Genomic DNA, 14,606 nt, shown 5'->3' on the forward strand with positions numbered 1-14,606 from the left:
AAAGGGCATTTGCCATTTTACAATGCTGTAAATAAAGCAAAGTTGTATATGCATAGCACTTTCTTCAATGCATAGCACTTTCTTCATCTGAGTGTTTTAGTATTGATTTGATTATTTAAAAACCCTGTTGTATTCTGCCTGAATGTCAGGTTCTTGGTGAGCAGTTTCGTAACAGAAAAATGACCCATCACTTTGCAAGAAGTACAAGGCCAGCCTACCTCTTCTCTTTCTCTTAAGAGTAATTGAGGAAAACACATTATGGATAGGGTTATTAAGTACCAAATAGTAATCATTAAAAGATTATGAGCTATAGTACTCAGCCTTGACACCAATAGATTTGTTAGAATTCATCAGTTTGCTAATCGTGCATACTATGAAGAAATGAATAAACATTGGATTGCATCTAAACCAAGTTAGTTGTACTTAAATCCCATTTAAATCAATGAGACAAGCTAGTTGTCACCTTTAAGACCTATTGATTTCAATGGAAACTAACATAGCAATCTTATATATTTCTATTCAAAAGTGTCATTGAGATCAGTTGAATTGCATCCATATAAGTGAATAGAATTGCAGTCCAAATGAACTATCTGAATCAAACCCATTGAGTTTCCAGTTCCAACTGGACAATTACAAAGTTCATAGCTTTATATGGAAGCTTGTTGCAGAAGCTGAAGAATTTGAAATCCTGCCAAAGTGTTGCAAAGATTAAGTAGAACAAATCCTGCAGCAATAAAGAATGGGCTTTAAAAGCCAGATTCAAAGTATTAAGAGTAATGACTATAGCCAGGGGAGTGGGGGGTAGGGCTTTAGAATATTGGGAATTTGAGCAGAAATACAACAAATAGTGAGAAGCCTCCCACCAAGGAATCATGGGTGGAGAGGTGGAAATACTCTCCCTAATTAGAAGTGTCTGCAGAGCTCTGGGATAAATAGCTTCCTGTTCACCTAACCCTGGACATTGGCAGTCTAGCATTATATTGTAATTACTCCATAGTACTGTAGTAGGTTTGTGTGTGTGTGTGTGTGTGTGTGTGTGTGTGTGAGAGAGAGAGAGAGAGAGAGAGAGAGAGAGAGAGTTGCCGATTCCCTGAGTTCCTTCTAATTCTTCGAGTCCTATTAAAGTCTCATAGCGCAGCAGTTACCAATTAGCTAAGTACTGCAGCTTCCGTTTTTCAAAAGCCAAGCCATGTACCCCATATTATTGACAATTTTTATTTCTCTTTGGTAGTTTTTGTTATTTGAATGGTGCCACAGACCCCCTGGGTGGGTTACGCTGACCTCCCGATTTGGAACCACTGTCCACAAGAATGATGTGAATGTCTTTCCCACTGGGTATTCTGGAACTTGTTCCAGTCCCCAGCACATAAATTGTGTGTGTGGAGCACCTGTCTCCATTACTGCCTTCCCTTTTCAGACTGTATTAACTCGCTCTCATTACAAGTATACTAGCTGTACAGGGCAAACCTGAAATTCAGTTTGGAGTCTTGCTTGCTTCTGTCAGAAAGTTACAATAGCCTTTTAGGAACTTGCTAGAGGCTAAAATCCAGAGGCAAGTGTCGGAAGGCCATGTTAACCAGGATACAGAGATTGTCAAATATAGGAAAGTGGAGAAGCTACAAAAATTTATTTTCCAACAAAATAACTCTCCACAAGCAGTGTAAACTTTTCTTACTAAAACAAATACTCTAAAACACAAAAAGATTTTACATTTCCAGTGAAACACTCAGTCACATTTGCCTGTGTTTTTTACTTTCCTGGATCCTCAACGAAGAGCCAGCAGATTGATGCTTTCCCAATTACCTGTAGACATAAACTTCCTCATGTTGCTTGCCTGCAATTTGGACCTTTAGAGTTGCAGACAGAAGGAAAACCTTTACTCATTTTTGGAATAATTACATTCTCGGGACCAACTGATGTGCTATGATTCAGCCCCAATTGCCATATTTAGCTGCTCAAATGAGTTCTCTGCTGCCATGGCCAGTGTGGTGCTTGAAATCTAAGCCTGGAAGATCATGTGGTCCTTTGATAAGAGGGCGTATTGAAAGTGTGGGAATCCCTTTTCATGAAAGTACAGTTAAGGATTTCCTGACATTGTACTGCATGTGTGTACAAATCGTAATACCTGAGCAGCTAAAGGTGGAAATTATGGTTGATTCATAACATATGGGTTGCCTATAGAGTCTTCTGTGTACCCTTTACAACCACTCCTGTCATAAATTGTTTTACACACAAACACACACTTGCACCATGTCAAATGTGGCCTATCAAGTTGACAAGAAAAAACGTTATCTGTGTGCTCACTGCAATTAGTGTGTCCTGTTTAGAGCATTTATAGTGTCACATTATTTTTGCTGTAGATTTAAAAATGCAAAAATGATTTTAAGTTTGCAAGGACAATCCAACCTTTTATCCTAATGTATTCCTATTTACACTAAATATAAGCTTTCTGCTACTGAAGAAAGTGTGTCTAGAGTGAACCTTGTTAACAAATTTCCTGAATGAGGCTAGTTCCAGTTGCCAGTAATTCAAAAGCAAATCTGCTGACTTGGCATTAGGACTTTAAACAGTGTGGTCAATCTTATATAAGAAGGTGTTTGCAGAAATAACATTTATAAACTGTCTATACAGTACACAGTACCAGTACATAGAAAAGAGATTTTGACTTTATGATCCCCTGTGTGTAAGGCAAAACTGAATTCTGTCTCCAAATGTAGTCCACTAGAAGTACAATCAACAGAAAGTGGCTCTCAAATCAATGGCAAATCAGGTGCCTAACGATTAAAAAAAATCAAAACAGATGAGAGCTTCAGTTTTGGATGTGCTGATTTTGGCTTGCTGAAAAACATGGGAAGTTAATAAACACCAATTGTATTTTGTCTGAAAACACTAACAACACCTTGATGACAACAGATATTGTTCAAGTGGCAGCTACCAAAAATGGCTTTGGGGGGAGAAAAGCTTGGTACAACACCAGGGACTTCGCAGTTGTACTATGCCAATGTGTTATAGCACTAATCAAAATGAATATTCTATTTCATGCTATTGCTGTGATAGCAACAGCAATTTTTTTTTTTTTAAAGCAGCATACAGGATACCACATGTTCTGCAATGAAAACCCAGATTTGTTCTTTTTAAAAAGGGGGTGGGGTGGGGCTTTGTCATACACAACTTCAAAAGAAACACAAAACTGCCAAACGTTATTGGTGACTGTACACCTCTCGCTTCCATTCTGCTGTATCATTACGTTTTTTAGATACCACTTCCCCATCCTTGTCACAATACTGGTCCCTTGATTTATGACGGCTACGCTGCTTGTTGCCTTCATTATGGTCCAGCTCTCGGTCCTTTTCCTTTGAGCGAAGCCTTGATTCTCGGTGCCTGTGATCACTGCTCCCATGGGACTCATCCCTGTGACTGTGATCTCGATGAGAATCATAGTGTTCATGAGAATAATCCTCCTTTGGCTCTACGTATGCTGAATCTCTGCTGTCTTGTGTTTCAGAGTCAAAAGTTTCTTGTCTAGGCAGGCCACGACTAGTTCCACTACGATGGTTATGGCCTGAAGTGGAAGAGCGGTGTTGAGATTTCCTGGTGGGTTCGGCCCGTGCTGCTTCTTCAGCTTGGGAACCAGTTCGTTCAGGGGCCGATTGTTCATTCCTCTGATCTCCTTGAGAGCCCTGATTAATACAACAGAGTTGTAATTTCACACTGGCAAATATTGAGCAGAAAACGCCTCATAAACCAGTAATGTCATGATCCTTAAACTGTTAAGCAGACATCTTTTTCACAATGCTATTCCACAGTAAGCTGTCTGAAGTCAACCTATGGCTAACAACTATAGTCAAATCTAGGAATACAAGAATTGGAACTTTTACTGGAGATACTGCTTTATAATACAAGTGAACCTTCATGCCACAAAGAAACCAAAGTTAGTTTCACTTTATTTTCAGTTAGGCCCTGAGCTCTGGTGATCATATCAACTTTCAGAACATTTTGATTAGCCCCACCTCCCAGCACAGACACACCACATGGAAAATAAAGAGCAGATCTGGCAATGAGGTGGGTGAATCGGGCATGAGATAAACCTGAAAGATTTTTGAAAGCAGACATCACCGCAAAAAAGATCAATAGCAAACCACAGAATGTAGGTGAATCAAGAGTTTTCATTTTAAAAACAGGATACTGTCCTTAAAATAAAAATTATTCAGAGGTTCAAGCTTGATAGCACTTGTATTATAACACCAATAATATCACTGCTGTAGTGTTTTTTAAGGCACTTAAGCTTTTAAGTCCTACACAAGCATACTAGGGAGTAAGCCCCACTGAATTCAGCAGAACTTACTTCTGAGTAAACATGTTTGGATTGTGTTGTAAGTGCATTCTAGTTGTGGCAAGATGTCTTTTTAAACTGCCAATTTATTTTTGCAGAAGGGTTGAACTTTGCCACAAAAAAAACAAAAACAGAGTGAAATTATTGTTTCAATTTCCTAGCACATTACTGAAAACAGAAGTGAAAATTACCAAGCATAATCAAACCTAATCTTCATCAGCACAATGTTTTGAAATCACTGAAAAATGAACAGTTTTGATTAATCATCTTAACTTGCATCATTTTTTTTACAATTTTCACAAAATCACTTAAAAGCAAATTCAAAAGATTTAACTACTCCTAATGAAATGCTCATACTTAAGATATTATCCTAAATATTACAATTTCATTTTTTATTACAAAACTAGAGTTAAGGCAAGAGCAGAACTCTTTTGATGTTTTCTACAGTCATAACTCCTAGAAAAAGTACTTCTACTTAACCTTATATAGACTACTTTTGGTTATTAATTCAATAAAGCCAGAACTGGGGGCTTTGCTTTAGGCTGGAATCTGGCTGTTGTAAATTGCACAACCTGTCTCCATTTTCAGATATTTTACTTATTTTAGGCTGAAATGGAACAGCTCATCTTTCAGCTGCATCAGATCTGAAAGCTGAGAGGACACCTGTGATCTTTTAATACTGGGAATTAGATCCATTTCTGTAACACAAACAGCCACCACAGTGCATGTACACAGCAGGGACTCTTGAAGGAAAGCCTTGAAACCAAATGGCACAAAAAATACCTTTACCTGCAAATTAACATTTGGGCCTGGGTTGATAGGAAGAGTGGCGGTTGCCAGTGTGCGAGTGAGAAGCTCATTAGGAGGGTGGCTGCTAGCAGGGTGTGTGGCCTTCCAATAAGCTTCCAAATAGTCAGCCAGGTGTTCGCAAGCATCTTCAAGCTGATTCTCATCCAGAATCACATCAAACATTTCCTGGAAATGATTAGTTCAGTCAAAACAACGCAAAATAAATAATCTAACGCCATAACCAAAGAACTATGGAAAACCATGTTCATAATATTCAAATCATTAAACTCATGTGACACTTAAACTCAGCCAAAGCTTTGCCATACAACACAGAAATTTACTACTCTGGGGTGTGGGGAATCACTATTTCCACCATTCTGGTTAAGATTTTGTTTATTACAACAGAAAGCTAGAAGACCAGGATATAGCACCCAGCATACAATATCCAATACTTGGGTAGATAGAGGAAGAGACCGTTGATGTAGGAGTTATTTAGTGGCCTTTTGACCTGGATAAGGAACTGTGCTACATAGTGCTGCATGCACTATTCATCCCCTCAAATCCAGCTGGCTGGGCTATGTTCATGGAACTGTCTTCCAAAAACAGTAATTGCACCAATTGGGAGGATCCTTTCCCACCATTTGATTAACATGGTTATTGCTTTTAGAACAGGTTTTGCATGTGTCTAGATAGCTGAACTGTGGAATAATTAATTACAGAGATTTGTGAACTCATGGCTAGAACTTGCTGCAAAAATGAACACACAGATTTAATTTCAGGTCGTTTTCAATCAGTAGAGAAAGGAATGAGTTACAGTTCCACAGCTCTACCCATATAATGTTAAGAATAACTCACTGGAGGGCACTGAGCCAGTTTATCAGCTGCTACCATTTGAACATTAAGGTGCTTCGCCTGAGATTTGCCTCGGGATTTTATCAACCTTTGTAAAACCTGTGGGAAAAGAAGACCACAGTTATAATATGAAAGAATGAAAATATAATGGAATCAATTTTGAACCATGTAAGAAACAGATTGCATGCATAGATACTGTAATGAGGGAAGTATTTTAAAGCAGGGGCACAGAAAACACTGCAGGGTCGGTCACAGTGGACCAGCAAGCAGCCACACTGCCCCTTTAAATTCTTTAAAATTGGTTTCTTTTTTGCATTCAGGGCCAGCGATTTCACTCTTGCTGCTTGATATTGTGAAGCCAGATCCCATACAAAAGATGTCAATTGTATAAGCTCTTCCTTTGGACTTAGTCAGAAATACGGCGGCAAACTGTACTTATGTGTTGTTGTTTAGTCGTGTCCGACTCTTCGTGACCCCATAGACCAGAGCACGCCAGGCACTCATTAAATATATTTTACCACACAGTACTTCAAAGATGAAATTCATCAATATTTCCAGGCAACGCAAGTATCTCCACACCACGGCATGGGACTGGAAGCAAAGGTTAGGCCAAACGTTGAACTACCAGTGGAAAATATTTACCTTTGGAGAAGTAATCTTTACATACACTATAATGGGAGCCAGAGAGGTTTTTCCAAGTTGAGCTGGATGATTAATAGTATCGGCATCAAGTACTACCAGCTGTAACGTCCTTGCTAATTCAAATATTCGTTCAATTTCACTCTGAACTTCAGCTGTGGAAAAGCAAAGAGACACTTGTTTATGGATAGGTTCATTTTCCACACTCACTCTTTATATAGAACATGATGATTCTGTTTGCTAAAAGGTTGGAGAAGCCTAAATTGCCAACAGGTTATGGCCATTTTAATAACAGGAGCTCTGGGTATACGAGTTAGAGAATCTTTCAGAATTTTCATCCCCTGCCCAGTATCTGGATACTGGCCTTTCTTCACATTTTCATTCGGGTGGTTAGCCCGATCCAGCGCCGTTCCTGGCACCACCGAGGGCCCAAGAATAAGAGTGGCTTATGAACATTAATCAAACTGAATGCTTTGCACTCATATAGCATACTCTCTAAGGGCCATTGCTGCTGCCCTAAGACTACTGCGTGTCAAAGTAAAGAGAAATAAAACCACACCTTTCACTATCCCACACTGTAGCTGCCAGTAAACCATCTTCAACTGATAGTAATCAAAGTAATGGGTGACCAAATCCTACTCTCTCTGTTTCTATCAATATTTGTCGTCTTACGCTTCTGTACTGGATTACTTCAACTTTTAAAAAAATTATTTCAATAGGCACTTCTCTTATCTGTCTTTGGCATGTCAATGAAATATATGTGCTAGCTGCCTTGGGAATATCAGTGATTTATATAGTTGCAATTTTTTAAAAAATAATGAACTGTATTTACAGTGCTTTCAGCCCTTCCTCAACTGTGTCACTAGTTTTTGTAACATGAACAAAAGAGTCACAAGGTCTCAAGTACAAAGGTTAAAAACATGTCCAGAGATCTGCTGGAAATCAGAAAGAAATGATCAAGAATGGCTTAATAATTCACTAGAAAGGTGTCTCATGTGTAACACTGGACCTTATGGAGCAAAAGCAGTCTCAAAAAGCAGTTCTTTAAAAGTGATTCCATACAAATTTGTGTGTGTGACTAAAGGTCATTGTGCTGGAAGCCTTTTCAAAGCAGTGTCAAGCACTGTCAGTTGCTACTTTTTCCTGGAAGAGGGTAAGTATGGGATGGAAGGAAAAGGAGGCCTCCATCCTTGGCCTCAGTCAAAGCATAGTATTCTCAGTGGAGACTGATCCAGGATACACAAAATGGCAACATTCCAGAGGTTGCCTTATATTTAAAACATTTTTACCCAGTTTTATTTCACATTAAAAGCTGCTCCCTCTTTCATGAGGCAAGTCTATTTAAGAGCCAGGAAAGGTCTCCAGATTGCAACTGGGCAGTTGCTATGCTGGCAAGAATGTTTTAGCAGCAAGGTGTTAACATTTATTAAAACTTCAAGCGAGGATTAGCTCTTGGAACTTTCAGCAGGGTTATAGTCTTATAATTTGTAATTACAGTGGCATTTTTTGTGATATTTAGGAAGACAAAGAATCTCACATGTGGTGGATTGATATTTAATTTTCTGAAGAAGCTGATAAATTGCTACTCGTTTTAATGGCAAACGACCACACAGTTCAGCAAAAGTTGAATTATGATTTCAATGGGAACGTTAAGTACAAATTCTAACTGAAACCAGAGATATTAATATGGCTTAATTTGGCTAGATTGTGGCCTAAATTTGCAAAGGTGTATTTGGAAATATATATATATGTTTGACCTTTTCATGTTGTATTTCACAAACTGAGCAGGAACAATTATAGAAAAATACATTAATTTACGAAATATCAAAATATAACATAGGAAATATCTATCCATCTAGGCTAGGAACAGATTTTTAAGTTCTGAACAAAGGTGGTCCACACTAAATGCCTTAGCCCCAATCCCATCTAGATGCTGGTGGATTGACACCAGCATATTTAATTGGGCTTATATCAGAACTTTGCCTCTAGATATAAGCCACATTTCCTATGAATGGGAATCCCTCCCACACACACACTTTAGATTTGATATTATATATTTTATATATATATAATCTGACACAACTTCTGGATACTAGGTCCTCTGTACACTTCTACATTTCTATTCTTTATTAACTTCACCAGATTTCACTTCAAACAACTAATGAGATTTAAATATGAGAACCTGCCAGTCAATGAAATGAATGTCTTCCTAAAGAAGGAAGCTATTTAACCCACTGCCTAATCAATAAAAAAGAATTGTACACCAATACTGAACTGTCTTGAGGACAAATTAATTCAGTAAAATAACCCTGCTACTTATGATGATAATGTGCTACATGATAAAATGCTTGACACAAAAATTGCTCCCATGTAAGAAATTTGTGTGAAGCACAGTTTTCTCCTTAATGGCTGAAGCCAAAATGGTCCCACCCCATCAGCAACCTGGTCCTGTACTCGGGCTATCAGACTGTGGATCCATTTTGGTAATTTTAGTGAGGTCAAACAGGCGTGCACTGTGAGGTAAACTTGCTCTTGGAATTTTGAATGCATTGGCTCATGGCATTTTACTGCATTTTGAAATGCAAAGAAACTGCTATCAAAGACAATGGGCAACAGATTTGTCCAGAAATATTTAGTTTAAAATATGGAAGTAGATATGTGAAAGAGGAACACATATTACAAGACAATACTTGACACCAAGAAGATTAAACAAAATATATCCCAACTTCAGTAGTATATGCTGGTGATCTCAAATAGATTTTTTTTCACATTTTGTGGTCTTGGCACCAAATGAGGTTATATTTGGATAAAGTATTATTAGAGAAGGATAGATTATGGTTTATGAATGACCAAGAAACCCTTTAATATTATTATTTAGCTATACTAAAGATGTAGTGCTGCATGAAGATTTTAAAGTCAATTCTAACAGCCCATATGACCATTATGTCAGGTACGGGTAAAAAACAGACCCTCCTGAATTAGAAGCCTGGGTGTTTGAAGTCTGCGACATAGTACATGTTAGTTGATAAAACTAACAAACATAATCAGAGTTAGGGAAGGTAGACAGTGGGAAAATAAGTTTTATAGAAAAGTGGAGTTGCTTTATATCTTTTTTGGGGATTTGTTTATCTTAACCAGTTATCAAATCAAATCAAATAATTCTGTTAATCATAGATATATATATTTATATCCTATTATTTGAAATTATGCAGAATGATCAATATGCCATTTTAAATCCCCAATTTACTTTTCACAATTTTATTACAAATTGCTGGTGGGTGCCTTTCTTGTTTTAACCTGAAAGACTCCATGGTGAGGGCAGAAAGCACTGAATGTATCATGGTCTGACTTTGTCACAGTGCTAAAATCTGAAACCAAGTAGGAGTGCAGTGCTTTCCACTCTCATGATAGAGAATTGTTTGTTTGTTTTCCACAGCTACATGTGGGTGCCACACACACACAATCAACAAGATCATGGGATAGGCAGTGGTGAAACAGCTCCCCGCTTTCCCCATTTTTGAACTGAAAAATTCCCAAAGGGTGTTTTGGCTCTATTCAAATTTTGTTTGCCTGGAATGTTATTTTTCTTCTCCAAGAGAGAAGATTTTAAAGGTAAAGGTATATTTTATGGTATAAAAAAATAAAGAACAATATCTTAAAAATAGATTTTTAAGCATTGCTGATTTCTATCCTTGTAACTGTTTCTTCTTCAGTATGATTATTTTGTGAATTATAAGCCAACCCTCTGGTGTTCTGGCCATGAATGATGCAGTATTAAGAGAATTAAGATGGGTGAAAGGCTCATCATACAAATATGTGCAAATTAGCGGTTCTAATCCTTGAAATGGAGAACTCTTGATCAGGGCTGTATTAGGTGTGTGAACTGTTGTTAGATTCATGATCCTCTGAGGCTAAGAACTGGGTTCTGTGTACAATGCGGTAAACAGTTTACTACAAAAATGGCATATTTAAAAAGCAATGAAAACTTTAGTTCCTTATAGTGATAGATTGTAAGGGCTACCACTATACAATGGATGTAGTTTTCATGCATACAGTATCTTTTGCTAGAAACAAGGGATGTTGGATGAACACACATCAACTACACATTAGTTAAAATACAGTAATTTTCCAAACATTTGGAGGTTGTCTTTTCTAACACAACCGGCATGGCATGTATAGCAACAAAACAAGTAAACAAAGCTTCTAAGACAAGATTTTCAAAGCAAAGCTCCTCTAATATACATGCAAGAATGTGTGCATATATTACACAAAGGAGAACTGTTTCTACAAACATCTGTGCACAACTCTTTTCGTACTTGCACATTTACTATCTTAGACTAGTGCAGTACAGATTCTGAGTACACAATTTAGATATCCAATCTTACTTTTTCTGAGTATTTTCCTGCCAACCGTGACTTGATTTCTGACATTTAAAATCATTGATACCCTCTAGAATAGAGAATTCCATACAGACTACACCAATAACTTGTTTTTACTGTTACAAAACCACCTATCAGAAAGAGATAGTGGTTTTGTGAGGTGCAATACGTCATGAACAAAAAGACAAAAGCAAAAATAATTAGCAACCATATATACATACCCAAAACATCTGGAAAGGGAGGGCATTAATGAAGCAAAGAATGGAAAAACCCAAGAGAATCAGGTTCTTGTCCAAAGCATACAGAATGAGATAAGGTTACAACAAAAGCAGCTAGAAATGTAACATACATGGGAACAAACAAGAAAAAGGGGGTTGGATTCTTGAAACTGACTAAATGAAGCAAAAGCCATAGATGTGGTTCAGCAACTTATACAGATGTCATGTACACACAGACACATATATGGCTACTGGATTTTAACCATGTGTTCCGAGTAAAGCTTCCTTTCTCACACAAATGTAGATTCAAATAACTTTTCAACAGCTATTTGTTCTTGAAACACAACAAACATGCTATGCCCAGAAGGATTTATAAGAGGAAATGCTTGAATTGCTAATGACTTGACATGAACTTGGAATAGTTCTTTTTTAGCTGTGAGACTGTCCATGGTCCCAGTGTATGGTTTGAGGAAGCATGATGCAAATACCTCCTGCACATGTAGGTCTGGTCAGTGCTTGGACGGGGGATTATGGAAACCCCATAAACACTGAACTGAGTTCTGTGACTGAAGAAAGTTGGAATATAAACTATTAACTAATAGGACTAATAAGAGAATTAGTGATTGCCTACACATTTAAGAATGAAGGGTTCAAAAGGACTAAGAAATCAGCCACAACAGAGTAAGAAGAGAGCAACACTGAGGAAAACAAATACCACAGTTACATGGTGCCAAGAGAGAAAAAAAGATAAATACTGACAAGGAAGAAAGATTACACATACCATGCTAAGCACATGGTCAGCTTTTGTTTGCTTGCTTGTCTTTGCTCTTCCCCCTGATTTTTTGGGGACATTGGTGGTGCAAAAGGGCTTAGTCCCCATGAGTTGGTGCCCCTGCTCTCATATCTTACAAGAAAGATGCCTGAACTTATTCTAAAGGTTTGTGAGATGTACATATGAAGCAAACCAGTACATAAGAATTTATATTAGATGAATATTGGACCAACTTTTGTAATACCATGGACATTTTTATTTTATTTTTACATTCTTTATGAGTGAAATTACTAAGCTACAGAAGGAATCTAAGAATGGTTTTGAAAAACCTGCTACTTTGAAACAGGCACATAATTTCAGGTGCACAATTACCCAAGAAGTACATGTGTTACCTCAGTAAGATCTATGGATGTACCAAATTGACTTCCACAGGGAGGCAGTGCCTAAACCCGACACTGATTGTGGAGTTATAATGAATAATCCTTTTTTTATAAAATGAAGAGTTTTCAAGTTTTAGATTATTATAGTTAGTGATGACTTTTAATACTATCATTCCATTCACTTACCTAAACTTGACCTTGTATTGGACCGTTCTATTATCGCATGCTTGCTGGGATTGTTTAATACTGAGCGTTTGGCAAGCGAGATGTCTGCTGTGACCCGTGTGATTGATATACTGAACAAAACAAGAAAAAAGAGTAGTGTTGTAATTCACTGTAGAGAAATCTAGGATACTTTTAGCACACCAAGTTAGGGCCTCTCCTTTTGGTTTCTTGTTACCCCTTCTGAGCCAAAAGGGGTTTTCACACAGCACTTAAAATCTTGAGGTTTCAGACTTTATTCTTGCTTATCTGCTCCCAAGTTAAACCTTGTACAGTAGTTATCTTCGTGTGTGTGTGTGTGTGTGTGTGTGTGTGTGTTAGTTTTGACTGTCAACTGCCTAGGCAAGGAACTTAAAAAAAAAAAGCAAGCATCAAATACAACTTAGATGCTGTAACAGCAGAAACAGTAACAGTGGTATAATCTCTGTACAGGAAATTTGCCTTAAAAATTGTGTTTAAAACAGTTATACAATATAGCTTTATCAAATAAGTTGCCTTTCACAATGGGAATTATATTTATAGAAAAACACATGCAGCCAGAATGAACAACTAACTATAAAACAAGGGATCTGCCATTACCCTAGAGAAGATGTGGGAAGCCTTTGGCCCTCCAGAAGTTCCTGAACTACAACTTCCATCAGCACTAGCAAGCATGGCCAATGTCCAGGGATGATGAGGGTAGGAGTTCAGCAACATCTGGAGAGCCAAAATGTCCCCACACTTGGTGGGGGTGGGTCGTTGTTTTTTAAAGCAGTGGTTGGGAAACTGCCAGAAATGTACAGAAGATAGTTTAACAGAGACTTGAGACTTGTGAAACTATTTCCTGAACAGTTTACCACTTGAAAGTGGAATCCAGGTCATAGCAAATAGCGATAATCGTCTTTAGATTGCTTTTTTCCACTACACAACACATGCTTAAAACTAGCTGACTAGAAACAAAATACTTGCTAACAAGACTATATTACAATTATGAGGCTAGTTGATTTTTTTAAAAAACCAGGGGTTGTATACATTTATGTTGCTGACAGAGTAACATCTGATCCATCAGTATAACAGTGACTGAGGTGATAATTTGCAACTCCCACTGCCCTCTGCCCATTCCTGTATCCCTAATCTGCTTTTATTTAAATGTTTATATATTTAGTTATGTATCCAGGTACCACTTTGCTTTTCTTGTTTCTGAATTGTTGGTTGCTAAAAACAGCTGATATACACTAAGACGTCAATCCTACCCAGAACTCCTAGGTAAGTAGGAATAGGACTGCAGCCTACCTTCAATGTTTTTGAAAAAAGGTAAAGTGCAACATTAATTTCAAAACTAATCAAATAATATCAGTTTCTGAAGATTTGTAATTCATGTCAAATAACAAACAGAATTCCACACAGGAAAAAAATATTACACATGAGGTTCATTGGTGACAATATTTTGCTATATTGCTTGGATAAAGCTTAGAAAATATGCTTGTAACATTTGCAGACAACAGGAAAGGAGACCAACTTGTTCACACTTGAGAAGCAAGTTGGATATAGCATAAGGGGACAAAACAAAATCCATCCATGCATATTCAAGCCCTTAAGGCTTACATGGATGAAATTCAAGGAGAGGTCTTTCAACTGTGATCTCTGGTAGCTTATTTCAAGAAGGATGTCAACAAACATGAGAAAACCCAAATAAGAGTAAAAGCAATTACAAGAAAAATAAATGTGAATTCCATTCAGATTTAGAAATATGGTTTAGAAGTGGGGATGGGATTCAGTCTTAACTAATGCAACCTAGTCTAGATTCTTAAATACTTACCGCCCTTCGAATCTATGTTTTAAAAAATCAAATAATGCTTTTTGCATCATGTCTGTCACCTGAAAGTAAAGAAGAAACAAACCAATTTAATGTGAGATTAGTGAATTAATATTTTTACTCTTAAATGAACAAAATGTTGCCAACCACAGGTGTGGGGGAATCTAATAAAATTTCACACACTTCGGCAGCATCAAGGTAGGCAATACCTTTTAAAATCATTGAAC

General features: G+C 37.4%; 1 protein-coding gene across 10 annotated transcripts in view; it reads right to left on the reverse strand.

Moving 5' to 3' along the window:
• Positions 1-1,612: 1,612 nt before the first annotated feature.
• The window catches only part of CACNB2 (calcium voltage-gated channel auxiliary subunit beta 2), a 126,952-nt gene continuing 113,958 nt past the window's right edge, over positions 1,613-14,606 (reverse strand). For all 10 annotated transcript variants that reach the window (XM_079948305.1, XM_079948306.1, XM_079948303.1 and 7 more), the window contains 6 exons: positions 14,383-14,441; positions 12,549-12,658; positions 6,617-6,768; positions 5,978-6,073; positions 5,123-5,308; positions 1,613-3,680 (listed from right to left, as the gene is read on the reverse strand). In XM_079948305.1, coding sequence (XP_079804431.1) covers positions 3,201-3,680; positions 5,123-5,308; positions 5,978-6,073; positions 6,617-6,768; positions 12,549-12,658; positions 14,383-14,441 — 1,083 coding nt within the window. In that variant the 3' untranslated portion in view covers positions 1,613-3,200. The remainder of the gene's footprint in view (positions 3,681-5,122; positions 5,309-5,977; positions 6,074-6,616; positions 6,769-12,548; positions 12,659-14,382; positions 14,442-14,606) is intronic.

Source organism: Podarcis cretensis, assembly GCF_951804945.1.
Source record: "Podarcis cretensis genome assembly, chromosome: 12".
NCBI lineage: Eukaryota > Metazoa > Chordata > Lepidosauria > Squamata > Lacertidae > Podarcis > Podarcis cretensis.